General features: G+C 37.4%; 1 protein-coding gene across 1 annotated transcript; it reads left to right on the top strand.

The window, feature by feature from the left end:
* The first annotated feature begins 7226 nt into the window (after window positions 1–7226).
* Window positions 7227–20445, top strand: LOC149829246 (receptor-like protein 6). Its single transcript, XM_090017233.1, has 3 exons — window positions 7227–8190; window positions 8273–10147; window positions 20354–20445. Exons 1-3 carry the CDS (start codon window positions 7227–7229, stop codon window positions 20443–20445), a joined length of 2931 nt encoding a protein of 976 aa, XP_089873359.1.
* The last annotated feature ends 528 nt before the right edge of the window (window positions 20446–20973 follow it).

The following is a 20973-nucleotide window of genomic DNA, read 5'->3' as shown; positions in this document are numbered from 1 at the left end:
CCGATCAAGGCTCTTGACAGATCGAGAGTAAGACGCATCACACATCTATATTCTTTTTAATTGCTCAGCGATCGACCCATATATCGAGTAAGTATATGTAGACGCAACACAATTATAAATCTTTTTATGTTTTATATGTGGATACATGGCTCGGTAATATAAGTATTTGTGATTTGCAGACGATTTGATCTGGAGTTATAAAGAGAAGTTTCACATTTCATTGATGCAGAAGTAAAAAAAGAATGTGAAACTAAGTTTGTGAAGTGGTTGAAACAGTTGGTAAAGAAGCTAACAAAAATTTTGTACTTATAAACAACACTAAGTTACTTAATTGATTGTGATCATAATCATTGTTTATGTCTGTGCGTAGGTCCGCCATGGTGACGTTAAAGATCAAGGAATATGTGATTTAGAGAATGGTCCGACCAAAGTTGTGCAATACTACAACGGGTACATCGTAAATGGTTATCGATTCCATACAAAAGATTACGGTATAAAAAAATCAACAATGAATAATGGCATGTGTGTCAAGGGTAGCAACTACGGTGAAAATGAACATGATTACTACGGTGTTATAGAGGAAATAATGGAGTTGACTTACTTAGGCATAAATAACAGGATAACTTTATTCAAGTGTCATTGGTTTGATCCAACTGCAACAAGACTCGACAAAGCTTCAGGCATTGTGGAGGTGAATCATAAATCCAGATTTGGAACATATGAACCATTCATATTAGTCTCGCAAGATCAACAAGTTTATTATACTTCATATCCGAGTATAAAAAAGTCATATAGAAATGAATGGTGGGCAATTTGCAAGGTGAAGTCCAAATTATACCTTGAGTATGATCAGTTACAGGAAGATGAGTTAGCTGAAGACAACGATTACTATCAATCAGATGATGTCTATGACTTCGCTTATAGTCATGATGTTGCGCATGATATGCATGTCATATCTCCATTGGCCGATGAAACATTCATAGAGGAATGTGATCCAAATGATGTACCAAGTGGATGGGCAAACAATGAAGAAGAAGAAAAAAGTCAAACAAGTAATGAGGAAGAATTCTCAAGCTAGTGAGCAAAATCTTGTAATACAAACCTCTATTTAAATACATTGCAATACTTGATGTGAATGATTTGAATTATTTGAATGTATTATAAAACTTGATGCGAATGAATGAGTTGTATTGCAATACTTGATGTGAATGATTAAAAATTTTATTTGAATGTATTGTAATACTTGATACGAATTATTTGAATGCATTGTAATACTTGCTGTGAATGATTTGAATTATTTGAATGTACTGTAATACTTGATACGAATGATTTGAATGCATTGCAATACTTGATGTGAATGATTTGAATTATTTGAATGTATTGTAATTTATGCAACGAATGATTTGAATTATTGCAATACTTGATGTGAATGATTTGAATTATTTAAATGCATTGTAATACTTGATGTGAATGATTTGAATGCATTGCAATGCTTGATGTGAATGACTTGAATGCATTGCAGTACCTGATCTGAATGATTTGAATGTATTGTAATACTTGATGTGAATCATTTGAATGCATTGTAATACTTGAAGCGAATGATTTGAATTATTGTAATACTTGATGCGAATGACTTGAATGTATTGTAATACTTGATGTGAATGACTTGAATGTATTGTATGACATATGTTATTTATTAGAATATGGTTTGTAGAGGTTACAGTGGTCGCTCATCCAGTAGTAGCCAGACTCAGCCTTCATCTTCACGGGCTCCTGTGATAGGTATATCATTTAACTAATTGGATGCTTGATTAGTTCAAATGCGTATTCTGAGAAAGTCTAACATATTTTTTTACAGATGATGTTTCGCCTGTACACGACTCACCTACACCAGTTGATCAAACAAGTCATGAGCCAACACAGGAAGCAGGGTCTTCTCAGTCTGGCACAAGAAGACTCATTTGAATAGTGTATATCGATAATCGACCGTAAGTATTTCATTTTCAATTATTGCATATCTTATAAATATTTTATATTGATATTTACTGTGTACCAATTCATGTGCAACACGAGGTTTGAGCCACAAGAAGTAGTACAGGAGATTAGGAATTCACTTCTTTAACATCTACCAGGACCGGTCGCTCAATGAAAAGAGTACTCAAATGAGGTGTTAGACAGATTGTGGTCCTCATTCATGGTATACAGTTGTTTCTCATAGTTAATGTGTTTTATATTTAATTTATTTAAATAATGTCTACTAACTTTCTGAAAATATTTGTAGGCTTCGAATCGCTTCACAACTACGGTGGAAGAAAATGATGCAAGGAAGGTGTGGCAGAAGGTGGCTACCAATCGATTTGCAGACATGCTGCACACTATGAAGACTGCAGCAAAAAAAGCATCTGGCGTAATAGATGATCCACTACAGTGGAATGGCCATGACCCTATTACTATCAGGAGATATTATTGGGATGAAATGTGCGATAAGTGGGCGAGAGATGCATTTCGAAATCGCTCTGAGAAGGCTACACAAAATCGAGCGAAAATGCCCGAAGCCCATCTACACACAGGTGGATCTAAGACATTTGGGAGCCACCTGAAGAAAATGGTAACTCATCAATATATCATATTAATTTTATAAGTATTGTTGCAAACTTGTGAACTAAATCTTTTGTCCTTTAACTTCGCATGAAGCAGAAAAAAGAGGCAATGTACCATATAAGGATGTGTTTGTTGAAACACATAAACGGAAGACTACGAGAGTATTCGTATCAGAGAAGGCGAAAACAACAACAGTATGTATTTATTCTATTAATAATCATTGCAATATGCAAGTTATCATAATGTTATCATTAATTATTAATGCATACTTTGAACATTATTTTGTATGAGGCATATGAGCAAGAGATGCAGATGCTTAGATGGATGTGTGGAAATACAATAAAAGATAAGATTCAGAACGAGGGTATACATAAGAAGGTAGGTGTTGCACCCATTGAAAATAAGATGCGAGAGAATCATTTACAGTGGTTTGGACATATTCGACGAAGGCCTAATGATGCTCCAGTTAGAAGGTTAGAGAAATGGGAAAATATATTAGTTAAAAGAGGTCGGGGTAGGCCTAGGAAGACTTGGATGGAGATGATAGGAAAGGATATGAATGCTTTGAACCTCACCGAGGACATGGCATTGGATAGAAATGATTGGAGGAAAAGGATTCATGTAGAAGACCCAAAATGAATTTCTTTTTTGGTTCATATCGCTGACCCCAATTGTTTTGGGATGAAAGCGTAGTTGTTGTTGTTTGTTGTTGTTGTTGTATATGAGCAAGAGATGGTAGAGCGATATGGCAATGACGCTACTCAACATCCATCATTTGATCCTACAACATGGGTGACTGCAGTAGGTGAACCCAAAAAGGGCCGCGTGCTCGGGTTTGGGAGTAATCTAAACACTTTACCAGTTATTGCTTCTTCCAATTATGGCTCACCGACTTCTTCCGTCGACATAAGCTCCAAGCAGCATCATATTCTTTCCGGAGATGATGTACGTCAGATCATTAAGGACACAATGAATGACTACTTCCATGACACCGTCGCCCCCTTTCTCCGAGATGAGATCAACAATCTTGTGTTGAACAGGGGATCTTCGATTGCAGGTCCCTCTCAGGTATAATCACATATTCAGTTTTTTGTCTGTCTGCCTTAGAACACATATGAGCATAATCGAATCACATATATAACTTTTTGCCTGCCTTAGAGCACATATGAGCATGATAGAAACACATATAAAGTTTTTTGCCTGCCTTAGAGCACATATGAGCATGTTATAATCACATATAAAGTTTTTTGCCTGCCTTAGAGCACATATGAGCATGATAGAATCACATATAAAGTTTTTTTTACTGTCTTAGAGCACATATGAGCATGATAGAATCACATATCGAGTTTTTTGCATGCCTTAGAGCACATATGAGCATGCTATAATCACATATAAAGTTTTTTGCCTGCCTTAGAGCACATATGAGCATGATAGAATCATATATAAAGTTTTTTTGACTGCCTTGAAACACATATGAGCATGCTATAATCACATATTCAGTTTTTTGACTGCCTGAGAACACATATGAGCATGTTATAATCACATATTCAGTTTTTTGACTGCCTGAGAACACATATGAGCATGCCAAAATCACATATAGAATTTTTTTACTGCCTTAGAATATATATTATTCATGATATATTCACATATAAAGTTTTTTGCTTTGCCTGCCTTAGAGCACATATGAGCATGATAGAATTATATATAGAGTTTTTCTGTTTGCCTTAGAACACATGTGAGCATGCTATAATCACATATTCAATTTTTTGACTGCCTTAGCACACATATGAGCATGATCGAATCACATATATAGTTTTTTGTCTGCCTTAAAGCACATATGAGCATGATAGAATCACATATAAAGTTTTTTTATTGCCTTAGAACACATATGAGCACATGATAGAATCACATATAGTGTGTAATTTATTTCATTATATTTTGTTTATCAACACTGACTGTCCTTTTCTTGTGTAGGCTGCTAGCGATAATCAGCGTAGCGGAGCTGAAGGGACAGATAAAGGCAATGAAGAAGAAGACACACAAAATTTTGGCGATGATTAGAGAACTGTGTTGAAGTTTTATTTTTTTTTTGTTTCTTAAATGTAATTTTTGAATTGTAGTTAATTGAATTTGTTAATTTTAAGGTGAAACGATTAATTGTTGTAGATTCATTTTATATGGAATTTTTTGTGTGATTTGTTTTTTATTTACAGAAAATATAAATTGTACATGAAATATAAATTGTACCGTTCTCGGTATTTAATTTTCAAATAGTTTTTTTTTTTTTTCGTGTTTGCGACGGAACCATCCATCGTTATGCATATTTATCTAGCAACGGCTTAGCGACGGACGTAAATCCGTTGCCAAGCCGTGGTCGCCGTTTAGTATCGGCGGATTGACGATGGAATATATCGCTCGTTATTCCGTCGTAATTAGCGACGGGCCTGACGACGAATTTATTCCGTCGCCAGTTAGCATCGAAAAATTCGCGACGTAAGCATACCGTCGCTAAGCATGTTAGCGATGGAATAGCGACAGAATGTGGTCGTCGCTAATCCACGGCTTTGTTGTGGTGCTCGATGGACTTTATCACCACCATTCATTGTGCAAAAGCAAACAAACAAAAAATGGATGATATCATCATAAAACAATGATGTAACCTATGGACGGTGGTGATTTTAACACACAAAATCTTGTGTTTTGATATGCCACCTGATTCTAACTAGAATGCAGATGAAGGATGATTTACAATGAGAAACTTGAGTTTGACAAAGACTTGTGAGTCAATCGATCTTTTCTTGACTCATTTTTAGAGTCTTTAGACTTTTGAATCAATTCAAATCTTATTTTATGGTCTAATTAAAAAAGTCTTGAAAAAGATGTTGCCAAAAATCAAAGTACAGAGTATAAACATTACATGGTTTAAAATTTGCTAGTCATTTGTATGTGCAAAAGGCCTAGAAAATGGGATGGAATCCCATTGTATTTTTTCTCACATCTAATACCATAAATGTGATCTAAATGTTTTTTTAGTGGGCACTGACTTTTGAATCCCTAGAAATAGATTCTGATGATAAAAACATCAATGGCTAGGAAGGTATCAATTATTCCAAAAGACTTGAAAAACATGCTGTTAAAAACCAAAGACTCGGGAATTTACTTTAAAAGGGTCAAGTTGCATTTACAGTACATGAGAAATAAAGACGATGGTTCCCTTTCATATTGACATCTCAATTATTCTTCCCACCATCTTCCTATGTGCTTTATTCGCTCTTATTGCTTGTCAAAAATGCCCAATAATGTAAACCGTTTGAATTTGGGCTTGATGTGGGTAATATCAAATTGGATTAATGGGATGTTGCCTTAAAAGAATTTATGAAAAGCTCATACAAAATTTGATTTTTAACATGTAATATGATCCAAATTTCCATCAAATCTGGATAGGTAGCAAAAATTCAGAATTTTATCTAGTTTAATAGTAATCAAGTATGGATTTGGCTTACCAAATCTGACTAAAATAGAGTCAGATTTGGTTGAATATTTGATAAAATCCAATTTATTGACATCTCTACTCAAAATGTATTGCATTTCTATGCACTTTTGAATGTCTTTTGATACTGCCAAAGCAAAGTCTAGCCAAGTTCACACCATTTCTAATGCAAACATAAATGGGTGATACCTTCATTGCACAAGGATGGTGATGATTTTAACACACAAAATCTTGGGTTTTGATATGCCACCTGCTGATCCTAACTCCAACGCAAATGAAGGATGAATCAGAATTCAATTTGAAAAAAATGCATCCAAAAACCAATGGTTATGAAGGCATCTATTTTTTTCAAAAGACTTGGCTGCCAAAACCCAAAGACCCGTATAAACATTAAAAGGGAAATAATGACGATGGTTCCTTTGATGGTGACTATTGACCATTATTGTTGTGGACGTCAAAAGTCAAGCACCTACAAGCTTGCGGAGTTCTTACGCGCAAACTTGTGGGGATTAAACGGTTATGAAATCCGACTAATGGGATGTTGACTAAAAGAATTTAGATGGTGAAAAGCTCATACCAAATATGATTTTTAACGTATGATATGATCCTGATTTACATCAAATCTGGATCGGTAGCAAAAATTCAGAATTTTAACAATGGAGTCAGAATTGGTTGAATATTTAATAAAATCCAATCTATTGACATCCCTACTCAAAATGTATTGAATTTGTATGCACTTTCGAAAGTCTTTGATACTGTCCATTAAAAGATTTAAACAAATGAATTGAAGTCATGGTACCATATATATATATATTTAAGAGTATCTAAAGCGGATATTCCCTTCACTGGTGGCATGAGCTATATAAGCACTTGTAGTATCACCAGCAGCACCATTGTAGTTTCACAAAGCAGCAGCATATATATGCATCTGAAAACAATGATACCCACTCTCACAATTGCCCTTTCCTTTATAGTTTTCTTAGCAATAGAAGCAGGTGGCAAACCCATTTCATGCCTCAGCAGTCAAGCCTCTGCCCTCCTGCGTTTTAAGGCGGGTCTCAACTTGTCCAACGGAAGGCTGGACTCATGGTCGACGACACAAAATGGGTCCGACTGCTGTTCGTGGGAAGGGGTCATGTGTGATCCTCACTCGGGATATATCGTCAGCCTGGAACTACGTTGCCAACCTTTTGATGATGACTCGAGTGTCATTTCAGGCTCAAGAATGGATTCTGCTCTTTTTGAGCTCCACCAACTCCAACGCCTTGATCTCAGTTGCCATGATTTCGGTGGGTCGACCATACCTTCTGAATTGGGCCGATTAACCCACTTGACTCATCTCAATCTCTCCCGCACTGGGTTTTCAGGCCAGGTTCCAGCCGAGATTTCAAACATGTCTCGCTTGGTCTCTCTTGACCTCTCTCATAATTACTTCCTGGACATGCCTAATCTTGAAGGCTTTGTCAAGAGCTTCAAGCACTTGCAACACCTCCATTTAGATGGAGTCGATATCATATTCCAAGACAAGCAAGGGTGGAGCATCAGCTTGTCGTTAGCATTGCCCAATCTGCAATCACTTAGCTTATCTGACTGCAACCTTGAAGGCCGCCTCTCTTCTGAACTTTTTCTACTCCCACATCTCCAAGTTCTTGATCTATCATACAACCCAAATCTCCATGGATCATTGCCAGACATCTCTTCAGGGAATAAGCTTCAGATTCTTCATCTTTCTAAGACTGGTTTACGGGGCACAATTCCCGATTCAATTGGAAACCTCACATCCTTGACTAGCTTGGATCTTTTAGGCACTAATTTATCGGGCAGCCTACCCTTTACCATAGGCAGCCTAAGATCCTTGACTGAGTTGGTTGTTGTTGGCACTGGTCTTTCAGGCAGCCTTCCTGCTTCCATCGGAAACCTCACATCCTTAACTAGGTTAAGCATTTCTAATGCTCGTTTCTCAGGCAGCCTACCCATTACCATAGGCAGCCTAAGATCCTTGACTGAGTTGGATGTTTCCCGGACTGGTCTTTCAGGCAGCCTTCCAGCTTCCATCGAAAACCTTACATCCTTAACTAGGTTAAGCCTTTCTTATACTCGTTTCTCAGGCAGTCTTACCTATTACCATGGGTAATCTTAGACACTTGACTGATTTGACTCTTGATTCCTCTGGTTTCTCAGGCAACCTTCCCGTTACCATGAAAAACCTTACAGCCTTGACTGACTTGAACCTGTCTAATTGCATGTTTACGGGCATTTTCTCCTCATTGTTTGCAAATCTCACCCTATCTTCCCTCGATCTTTCAAATAACAACTTTAGTGGCTTGCTGCCAAGCTTGATTCCTCAAACCCTCACCTATATCGACCTCTCTAACAACACATTCACTGGTCGTATTTCAGATTCATATGCAGTTTCAAGTTTGACATACTTAGACCTTTCTAAGAACTTTCTGATTGGGTCAATCCCCTCCAATAACAGTCTATTTGGTCCCTTGCCCACCATATTGTCCAACCACACCATGTCTCCACTTGAACATCTTGACCTTTCCAGCAACAATCTCGATGGCACCATCAATTTTGCAATCTTTGCAAACTTGAGAAATCTTTCTTACTTGCCGCTTTCAGGAAACAGGTTTACTGTGCAGTTTTTAGACTCTAAGCTCAAGTTTCTGCACCTGAATCACTTGGGATTGGGCTCATGTAACATTATTCAATTTCCCGAATTCCTTCGCAACCAAGAAGGCGTTCAAAATCTAGACCTTTCAAAAAACAGGATTGTTGGACAAATCCCAAGATGGATATGGAATATCCGCTCTTTGAACCTGTCTCATAACATGCTAACAGGGTTCGAACAAGCAACCGTTCTTTCTAACATTTGGGAGGTTGACCTAAGTTTTAACATGTTAACAGGCTCTCTTCCTACTCTTCTTTCTTGCCCATGCTACTTCTCAATCCGCAATAATAGCATCACTGGAGAAATACCTGCTTCCGTATGTTGCTACCACTTGGAGGTACTTGACTTGTCAAACAATAAGCTCACTGGCCACATACCTTATTGCATGTTCAAGTTACCTCACTTGGAGGAAGTTAATCTCTCCAAGAATCAATTGCAAGGCCAAATCACCAACAGCTTTAACGTCGAGAGTCGTATGGTCATACTCGACTTGAGCGAGAATAACTTAGTGGGGAAAATACCCACATCTCTTGGGAGCTGCAAGTGGCTTGAGTTCCTAGATTTGGGCAACAACAAGTTGAGTGGCGCATTCCCTTCTTGGTTGGGTGAGCTGCCCCAGTTGAGAGTTTTGGTGCTGAGGTCCAATTCCATTAATGGTGCCATCCATTTCCCATTCAACCCGCAAGCTTTCCAAGAGCTTCAAATGCTTGATATCTCCAACAATTGTTTGACAGGAAACCTCCCATTGAGCTTATTTCAAAGTCTCAATGCAATGAAGAAGACTTCCCAAATTACTACTATCAGAAATTATTCATTTCCAGTTGCAGAAGGATGGGAGGTGAATATGACCATCAAGGGTTTGGATTTGGAGTACACAAAGAAAATGATTGTTGTCGTCACTACCATCGATCTCTCCAACAACTCCTTTGAGGGTGAGATTCCGAAAGAGATTGGAGAGCTCAGAGGTCTCCTAGTACTTAGAATCTCAAACAACAAGCTTAGAGGTCCAATCCCGAAAAGCATGGGGAGCTTGCTCCAACTAGAATCATTGGATCTCTCTCATAACCACCTCTCTGGTGAAATACCAATGGAGCTCGCTGGACTCGATTTTCTGGGGTTTCTTGACTTGGCTTACAACAACCTTTCAGGGAGGATCCCTCAGTCGCGGCACTTCTCTACCTTTGGTGCCAAAAGCTTTGAAGGGAATCCTAGCCTTTGCGGACCACAATTGATGAAGCCTTGTGAAGTAAATGGTAGCTCGACATTAGTTCCTACAGTTGATGTGGCGCAAAGAGATGAGGACCTGATGTGGAGGTTCATATCTGTGGGATTGGGTTTTGGAGTGGGCTTTGGCACAGCAGTGAGCATATCTTATTTCTTAAGTAGGGATGGCAGTGGACCGGGGGAAAGCGGGGCCCCGCCCCGCCTCGCCCCGTTTGGACCGGGGATGAAGGGTATGAAACGGGGATGGAGGCGGGGATGAAGGTTAAAATCCATCCCCGTCCGGGGGTGGAGGCGGGGATGGACTGGCACGTTCCCCCGCCCCGCCCCGCCCCGCCCCATCCCCGCCCCGGCCCCGGCCCGGCCCATCCCCGCCCCGACCCCGGCCCATCCCCGTCCCGGCCCCGCCCCATCCCCGCCCCCAACTCAGATGAACTGTTTACTAACCCTAACTCCCTTCCCTAATTTCCTAACCCTGTGCACGTAGGACGCCGGGTTCTCGATAGCGTACCGGACTCCGGCCTGGGCGGCGAGGTGCATCACGTGGGTGAAGGCGACGAGGTCGAAGAGCTTGGCCAGGAGCCGGGCGTCGTTGATGTCGTCGGCGATGACGAAGACGCCGTGGTCGCCGAGGATTCGACGGCGGGCCTTCTTGAGCGAGGGGTCGTAGTAGTCGTTGAAGTTGTCGAGGCCGACGACACCGTCACCGCGCTTCCGGAGGGCGAGCGAGACGTGGGTGCCGACGAAGCCAGCGGCGCCGGTGACGAGCACGCTCATCCCGCGGGGTCGGGGACGGGGGCGGGGTCGGGACGGGGACGGGGCGGGGGCGGGGCGGGGACGGGGACGGGGCGGGGACGGGGACGGGGCGGGGGTGGAGGACATGAAACGGGGATGAAGGCGGGGGTGGAGGATAAAATCCATCCCCGCCGCGGAGGCGGGGCGGGGGTGGAGGATAAAATTTTGAGGCGGGGCGGGGGTGGAAACCTTGTCCCCCGCCCCGCCCCGCCCCACTGCCATCCCTATTCTTAAGAGATGAAAGGAGTGTTGGCAACCTTTGGAGGAGGTGCTGGTGAAATCATGAAGAGAAACTGGAGAATCTAGGTCTGGGAAATGCAATAGGCGGGACAAGCCAAATATAAATAAGTGTTCACTCTGGCTTGACTTGCATAGGCTTGTTAAGTTGCAATACATGTATTTTATATTTTTTCTTATCACAAAGTGTAGTTTAAGACAAATGCTTGAGGTGTTTAGTTTTTGGCACAAAATGTGTTGACATTCAAATTTAATTACTTCTAGCTATGAAACCATTCATTTTTTGTTTTTTTTTAATGAGCTACTTTATCGTTTGTTCAATAGGTTTAGAGATCAAATCCTATCACTTTTGTTTTGAATCTGTGGTTTTTTTTTCCCTTTGTTATAATGATTCAACTCGAGCCTGGCCCATTTGACTTGACTCTTCATTTAAAGCCGGATGATATTTATCATCGATTTTTTTTCATTTAAATGGCCAGCTTTAAAATGTAGTCTTTAATAGTAATTAAAGGCGACGATAATTATCATCCGCTATACTAGTTAAAATCGATGATAAATATCATCGTGTATATTATTTATTGCTGACAATAAATATCATCGGATATATATTAAAGACAATGATAATTATTGTCATATATATATATATGTTCAAATAGTCGACGATATATATTATTGATTATAGTAATTAAATTCGATGATAAATATCATCGACTATATTTAATATCAATGATGATATTTATCGTTGATTCTCTATTAATGGTGACAATAATTATCATTGTATTTATATTAAAAAATCTTACATGTTCAAATAGCTGATGACAAATATCGTCGACTATATTAGTTAAAGCCAATGATAAATATCATCGCATATACTATTTTATGTCGATGATAAATATTTGCAGTTATATATTAAAGTTGATGATAATTATTATCATATATCTATATTGAAAAATCATATATGTTTACATAGCCGATGATAATTATCATCAACTATATTTAATATTAACGACTACATTTATCGTCGGCATTGACTATAAATTTTTTTAAAAAAAACTGACAATATTTATCATAGACATTGACTAATTTTTTTTATAAATTTAAATCCTAGAAATTTGTAAAAATATCACACCAAGACGTAGCCAAACAGGGCCGTATCATGCAACCAGTACACCCTAGTGATATAAGACCATTATACAAAATCACAGAAGAAATACTAGACCAAGATGCATTAACTAGATTAAGCACAAATATGAAAACAAACCTCATAGAAAACTCTTGTTGGTGACAATGGCAAGCCATAAAAAGTATTTAGGAAGATTTAGATTACATAATTCATAGATTAGAGATAGGAGATGCTGTTACGGTTAGAGGCAATACTTTACCTCTGCCTCAATGCCACATGTTGTCTGAACAGTGACTTTAGGGCCACCTAACTCATATTTCAAAAGCTTTCCTGAAGCAGCTTCTGAGGTTACAATAGCCACTAAGAATATGGAAACCTACAAGATAGAAAACTTACCAACCTTATCCACTAAGATTTTTTAGGTGTTTTTTTTAAATTCTGACCTTACACATGTTCAACATGATTGATTTACTAGAAATTGACACTTGGATCATGCATTTTTGGATGAAAAAAACGGTATATAAAGCCTCAAAATTTTATCAAAATTGTAGACCTTTGATTTTTGAACCTTATAAAAACATATCTATGCATCGGAATCAAATTATCCAAGTGCCAATTTCTAGTAAATCAATCGGGCTGAACACTTATGTAATATCAGAATTTCAAAAAAACACCAAAATTTGACCGTCCCAAGACTCAAGTATTATCTGGTAGGGATGCAGTCGGGTAGCTTCCCACTACCCATATATATATATATATATATATATATATATATATATATATATATATATATATATATATATATATATATATATATATATATATATATATATATATATATATATATAGCGATCCAAAAGTTTATTCCCACTAAAAAAACAGGCTTTCCAAAAACGGATTCTCACTAAACAAAACCTATAGATCACATCTACGATGTTAGATGCAAGAAAAAAACTTCAAACTATGATTGTTAAAGGGGTCTAACAACACCTAACGAAAAAGGGGGCCTAAAGAACACATTACTCAGTATGAGAACTGAGCATATTAGGCCCTATTTCTCGTTTTGCCTGGTTCTGTCCCATAGATTTTAAGTGTTTTATGGTAGATCTGAATCATTAAATGTGTTTTACATGCTCATATTAGTGAGAATCGACTCTTGGATAATGTTTTTTCGATGAATTTTGTTTTTATGAGCCAAAATAAATAGGTACCTTCATAGCCATTGATTTTGGATCACAAGAAAAACCTGTATAAGGGTCATATTCCGGTGATCCAAAAGTCGGTTCCCACTAAACAAAACCTATAGATCGCATCAAAGGTATTAGACGTAAGAAAAAAAAAACTTAAAACTATGCTTTTTGAAGGGGCCTATCAAGATGTAACGAAAAAGGGCACCTAAGGAGCACATTTCTCCATATGATAACTACACATATTAGGCCCTATTTCTCATTTTAGATGTGTAACGCCCCATAGGTTTTAAGTGTTTTATGATAGATCTGAACCGTTAGGTGTGTTTAATATGCTCGTTTTAGTGGAAATCAACTCTTGGATCATGTTTTTTGGAAGAAAAACATATTTTTATGAGTTAGGAAGAATTGATATCTTCGTAACCATTGATTTTGGATGATCGGAAAAGCCTGTATCCAGGTCAGATTCTGGCGATCCAAAGGCTGGTTCAGACTAAACAAAATCTACTGATGACATCTACGGTGCTAGACATGAGAACGAAAACTTAGATCTATGATTTTAAGGGGCCTAACGTGACCTAACAAAAGGGGGCCTAAGAAACACATTGCAATGTATGAGAACTGAACATGTAAGGCCCCATTTATGATTCTGCCCCGTTATGCCCCATAGGTTTTAAGAGTTTTATGACAGATCCTAACAGTTAGATGTGTTTAGCATGCTCGTTTTAGTGGGAATCGACTCTTGGATCATGTTTTTCGGCAAAAAAATATATTTTTATGAGTTGAGAAAACTGGCACCTTCATATAGCCAATGATATTTTATCACTTGAAAAAACTTGTATACAGGTCAGATTTTGGCGATCAAAAAGCCGGTTCCCACTAAAAAAAAACTTATAGATCACATCTACGGTGTTAGATGTGAGAAGAAAAAGTCAAAACTATGATTTTTGAAGGGGCATAATGAGACCTAAGGAACATATCACTCTCTGTATGAGGACTGAACATATTAGTCCCCATTTGTCATTCTGCCCTGTTCTGACCCATAGGTTTTAAGTGTTTTATGATAGATGTGAACCGTTAGATGCATTTAGCATGCTCATTTTATTGTGAATCGACTCTTGGATCAAGTTTTCTTGAATAAAAAACATATTTTTATCAGCCAAAAAAATTAGTACCTTTATAGCCATTTGATTTTGGATCATCGAAAAACCTGTAAACAGGTCAAATTTTAGGGATCCAAAAGTCGGTTTCCACTAATTAAAACTTATAGATCACATCTACGGTGTTAGACATGAGAAAAAAAACCTCCTAACGAAAAAGGGGGCCTAAGGACCACATTACTTTGTATGAGAATTGAACATATTATGCCCAATTTCTCATTTTGCCCCATTCTGCCCCATTCTGCCCCATAGGTTTTAGGTTTTTTATGATAGTAAGATGTGTTAAGCATGCTAGTTTTAGTGGGAACTGACTTTCTTGGATCACGTTTTTTTGGATGAAAAGACATATTTTTATGAGTTAGGAAAAACTGGTACCTTCGTAGCCATTGATTTTGTTTCACCGAAAAAACCTCTATAAAGGTCAGATTTTGGAGATCCAAAAGTCGGTTCGCACTAAACAAAACCTATAGATCACATCTACAGTGTTAGATGTGAAAAAAAAAACTTAAACTATGATTTTTGAAGGGGCCTAATGAGATCTAATGAAAAAGCGGAACTAAGGAACCCCATTTCTAGTTGTGCCCCATTCTACCCCATTGTTTTAAGTATTTTATGATAGATCTGAACTGTTAGATGTGTTTAGCATGCTCATTTTAGTGGAAAATCGACTACCCCTGGATCATGTTTTTTTTTATGAAAAAACCTATTTTTACAAGTAAAAAAAACTAGTACCTTCATAGCCATTGATTTTGGCTAACTGAAAAAACATCTATAGAGGCCATATTCCAGCGATCCAAAAGTCGATTCTCACTAAACAAAACCCCTATATCACATCTACAATGTTAGACGTGAGTAAGAAAACTTAAAACTATGACTTTGAAGGAACCTAACGAGACCTAACTAAAAGGCAGGCCTAAAGAACACATTACTCTGTATGAGAACATTTTAGGCCCCATTTTCTGCCCTATTATTTTTAAGTGTTTTACGATATATCTGAACCGTTAGATGTGTTTAGCATGCTCTTGGATCATGTTTTTTTTATAAAAAAAAAAATTCTTTAATGAACTGAGAAAAATTGGTACCGCGTTGATTTTGGATTACCAAAAAATCCTGTGGTCAGATTCTGGCGATCTAAAAGTCGGTTCCCACTAAAGAAAACCTATAGATCACATCCACGTTGTTGTTAGGAGTGAGAAAAAACCATAAAACTTTGATTTTTGAAAGGGCCTAATGAGACCTAACAAAAAAGGGGGTCTAAGGTACTCATTACTCTGAATGAGGACTAAACAAATTAGGCCCCATTTCTTGTTTAGCCCCATCGGTTTTAAGTGTTTTATGGTAGATCTGAACCATTAGACGTGTTTAGCTTGCTTATTTTAGCAAGAATCGACTCTTATATCATTTTTTTGACAAAAAAAAACATATTTTTATAACATGAGAGAAATTGGTGATTTCATAGCCATTTATTTTGGATAATCGAAAAAACCTGTATACAGGTCATATTCTAACAATCCAAAAGTTTTTTCCCAGTAAACAAAACCTATAGATCACATTTATGGTGTTTAATGTCAGAAAAAACTCAAAACTATGATTTTTGAAGGGGCCTAATGAGTCTTAACGAAAACACAGGCATAAGGAACACATTACTTTATATGAGAAGTGAACATATTAGGCCTCATTTCTCATTTTACCCCATAGGTTTTAAGTGTTTTATGATAGATATGAACCATTAGATGCGTTTAACATGCTCATTTTAGTGGGAATCGACACTTGGATCATGTTTTTTCAATGAAAAACATTTTTTAATGAGCCGAGAAAAATGGGTACCTTCATAACCATTGATTTTGGGTCACCACAAAAACCTGTATACAGGCCGTATTTTGGCGATCCAGAAGTTGGTTCTCACTAAACAAAACCTATAGATCACATCTACGATGTTAGACGCGAGAAAAAAAACTTAGACTATGATTGTTAAAGGAGTCTAACGAGACCTAACGAAAAAGGGGGCCTAAAGAACACATTACTCAGTATGAGAACTGAGCATATTAGGCCCTATTTCTCGTTACGTAGATTTTAAGTGTTTTATGATAGATCTGAATCATTAAATGTGTTTTACATGCTCATTTTAGTGAGAATCAACTCTTGGATCATGTTTTTTTTGAGGAAAAAACATATTTTTATGAGCGAAAATAAAGTGATTCCTTCGTAGCCATTGATTTTGAATCCAGTGAAAAACCTGTATACAAGTCATATTCCGGCGATCCGAAAAGCTGATGCTCACTAAACAAAACGTATAGATCACATCTAAGGTGTTAAACCTGAGGAAAAAACTTAAAACCGTGATTTTTGGAGGGGCTTAATGAGACTTAACCAAAAAGAGGGCATAAGCAAAGCATTACTGCATATGAAAACTGAACTGAACATATTAAGCCTTATTTTTCGTTTTCCCTTGTTCTTCATCATAGGTTTTAGGTGCTTTATGATAGATCTGAACTGTTAGATGTGTTTAACATGCTTGTTTTAATGGGAATGGACTCTTGGGTCATGTTTGGTAGATGAAAAAATATATTTTTATGAGCCATACCTTCATAGCCATTGATTTTGGATAAAAAACCTGTATACAGGTCAGATTCTGCCGATCCAAAAACCTGTTCCCACGAAACAAAACCTATAGGTCATATATACTGTGTTAGAGGTGAGGAAAAAAACTTAAAACAAAACCTAACGAAAAAGGGTGCCTAAGAAATGCTAACGAGAATTTGCATTATAAAACTAAATTTAAGTCCTTGCATTGCATGTAATCAAATGGTCGGATGATATCATAGTTGCGTAAGATCTTGCGTGTGTGTGAGTGCACGTGTATGTCTTACAATATAACTAAAAACTAAGTTGGGTTTAGTTAGATTAAAGAAGGTAAGAAACTAATAAGTAGAAATCACTTTTTTCTTCAAAAATGTCTGATTTTTTGTGGATCACTACATGGTTTTTACATGGTTTGTTTAGTGGGAAACTTGTTTTGAATCATGTCATTATGACAAGTAATTAGACTCTTAAATGGGTCTAAAAATCAATGACCCACAATGTGTCGAAATTTCATAACTCAAAAAATCACATTTTTACATTAAAAAAAGGCATGATCCAACCACCGAGGTGGTGGTACCCCATGTGGTAAGTGGAGTCTTGTGCCAAGCTGAAAGCCCAGGTTCCAATCCCTCTGCCACATAGGGCTTAAGAGATATCTGGTAGGGACCCCAGCTTGCGTATACATATAAAAAAAAAAGCATGATTCAAGGCTTGATCTTTAGCCAACAGACCACTCTGAACACATCTGTGTGGTTAGATTGAGTCGTGATTTTTAGCTCATTAGTTTCATACCATCATTAGTAGCCAATATTTACCCAATATATATATATATATATATATATATATATATATATAACAAAGGCGTAGCTGGGGGGGGCAGGACTGCCTCTTGAAACAGTTAATTTTTTTTTTTTTTAAAGCCCAGTCCTAGCCCAGCCCTGATTCCATATGAAATATATTTTTGTCCATTTTTGTAGCCCAGCCCTGACTGCAGCAAATAGTTTGATTTGTCCATATGAAATATATTTTTATTAATAATTGTAGCCATTTTTTATTTTATCTCAAATTTTTTTTTTCGGGGGCGCTACCCCCGAACCCCCAACTATCACACAATTTTTTTTTTTGCTACACCCCTGTTTGCCCCCCCCCCCCCCCCCCCCCCGCCCACATGAATCCTAGCTACGGCACTGTGTATATATATATATATATATATTCGGGTTGCTTATCATGATATTTCTAAGAACTATATTTATATTCATGTGACCATTCCTGGCATTTTCTTTTTCAAGTTGCTACAATGAAGGCTTGAACCTTCTTCTGTGATCACAGTTTGAGCACCTCACAATTGCACCAAGCAATAACTCGTATTGTAAGCCGACCTTATCTAATTGACGCAAGGATTAATGATGATAATGATGTCCATAATTATCCAATGAAAACCCCATTATATCAATTCCCTATTTTCATATGAATGTTAGTATTAACCAACTCATTTCCTTCTCTTATCATAACATAACATTGATATTCTCAAAATGCCATGATTTTATGGCAATGGTTTTAAAGGCCAACATAATACCAATAAACGCAATATTTTCAAAATATTCCCAATTTTGAAAATATCACATTTTGTCAAGATATTATGTTATAAAAACAGATTTTGAAGCTTTGGATATTGTTTATCTTATCTAGACCTTTTGTATATCATTAATATATTGGATTTTATCTTGTTTGGATCTAGATCTAAAATCTAATGGACTTACATCCGTGATCATGTTCATTAATGGAAATCCGTCGGCTGGAAATAGAAGGCTGAATTACACCTACCAAGCTCACCCATAGAAGTTAAACCCAGCATCCCAATGTAGGGTTGAACCTGCCCTGAGCCACCTAAGACCACTTGAGAGAATGGATTTGCCATGCATCCTTTCTTTAAAGTCCACTGCTAGTTTTGCCAGGGTACCTAACCTCAGAGTTTTATACCACACGATGACCGTAGGTATGGCAGGCTGAGCCAGCGCGACCCGGGCTTCATGCCAGGTGCAGTTTTTTTGGGTTATGAAAACAATTGAAATGCAAGCACTGGAAAAGGATACCAATAAAAGGTCCAACTCTTGAATTTTTTTAACGAGGAACTTTCAAAGTTATGAATGAGATCAATGGTATGTCCATCTTGGGTACTATGTTCAAGCTAGGGTATTTTCTAAACCTTTCTCATATAAAGAGAAAAGGTTGCTTAGCACAACTCGTGGGAATGATTTTTCTTATATATATATATATATATATATATATATATATATATATATATATATATATATATATATATATATATATATATATATATATATAATAACCGAGAAAAAGTTAAACCTATTGATATTTTTATAAAAAAATGGGTCAGGTTATCTTAAATATAATTATCCTGGATCTGACCCACATTTGGCCTATTCAAAATTAAAATATGTGTAGACACAAAACAGATCGCTTAAACTTTCAATCACTTATAAGTTCTTAAAATATATGGGCAAGTGTACCTATGTTCATAACGATTTAGTAAGGATGGTATATACCTTTTTTAGAAGGGTAATCACATATTTTTAATAAATAAGGGTAAAACAAATAACTTTAAACAGTTTTAAATCGTTTCCAAATGTTGACACAGGTTAAGGTCCTTTTTTGTCCACTGTTAGAAAAAAGGAATATATATAATTCCGTCTCCGGCCATTTCAAAGAACCATGTGAAGTACATCAAACAAAATAAGAGCAACCAATGTGGAGGCAGGCCTAGCCCGGCCATCTAAGGTCCTCTCGTTAGGGTTCTGCCAAACTGCACACCAAGCGGTGATCAACCAAAATCTTCAAACAAAATAACACCTAATTCTTCTAGGCGGCAAACTCTAGCTGAGAAGTAGATCTCTAGCCAAAGATTCTCAGCCTCAGGTCTGAATGCGGTCCAACACAATCTTTGATGTTTTTCTAGTTTTTTTTCTGAATAACTGGATAAAAGCAGTCACTGTCCCAGCTAACAAATTGACAATTCAGATTGATGATAGGACTCTGAAATGCAAAATTGTGGTCCTATAAGAAAAAGAAAGAAATCCATGTTGTCATAATGTTTTTGAGAAGAATGGCTTAGGATCACAAGTCAGCCACGTCAATATCTAAGAAAACTGGATATCTTGTAGGGAGAGATCCCCCTATGTTTAAAATTATGAAACATCAAAATGAACAAGGTTAACATTGGCAGCTTGAAAATGATCTGTCTACAATTGCTTCTGTTTTCAGATGATTTTCAGATGTTCCTTGTGTTCCTCCGCATTCTCCGAGTATATCAGTATATCATCGATGAAGATGATGACAAAAGAGTTCAAGTATGACCTGAATACCCGATTTATCAGGTCCATGAACGCTGCTGGGGCATTAGTGAGTCCAAATGGCATCACCACAAACTCAAAATGCCCATATCTGGTTCAAAACACTGATTTAGGGATATCTTCATCCTTTATTTTCAACTGGTGATAACCTGACCTCAAGTCAATCTTAGAAAAAACATTTGCTCTTTTCAATTGGTCAAATAGATCCTCAATACGAGGTAGATGATATTTGTTCTTCATAGTTGCTTGATTCAACATTCTATAGTCTATGCATAGTGTCATAGACTCGTCTTTCTTTTTCACAAATAGAACTGACGCTCTCCATGGAGAGGTACTTGGTCGCACAAAACCGCGCTCCATCAGCTCCTGCAACTGCTTCTTCAATTCTTCTAACTCTGTTGGTGCCATCCAATAAGGTGCTCTTGATATTGGCTTCGTATCTGGCATCAGTTCGATCCTGAACTCGACTTCTCGCTAAGGACGAAGTCCAGAAAGTTCTTATAGGAATACATCGATAAAATCGCGAACGAT

Source organism: Nuphar pumila, chromosome 9 (assembly GCF_984573655.1).
Source record: "Nuphar pumila chromosome 9, dmNupPumi1.hap1.1, whole genome shotgun sequence".
Taxonomy (NCBI): Eukaryota; Viridiplantae; Streptophyta; class Magnoliopsida; order Nymphaeales; family Nymphaeaceae; genus Nuphar; species Nuphar pumila.
The sequence above is the reverse complement of the archived record's forward strand: the minus strand, read 5'-3'. Positions and strand labels throughout refer to the sequence as shown.

Bases quoted from the DNA above. Each gene is read 5' to 3' on its own strand.
- LOC149829246 (XM_090017233.1), top strand. From the start codon at position 7,227: ATGTGTGATCCTCACTCGGGATATATCGTCAGCCTGGAACTACGTTGC. The intron at 8,191-8,272 runs GTTTCTCAGGCA...CTGGTTTCTCAG, and splicing joins GTTAAGCCTTTCTTATACTC to GCAACCTTCCCGTTACCATG. The intron at 10,148-20,353 runs GTAGGGATGGCA...TTCTGTTTTCAG, and splicing joins GAGCATATCTTATTTCTTAA to ATGATTTTCAGATGTTCCTT.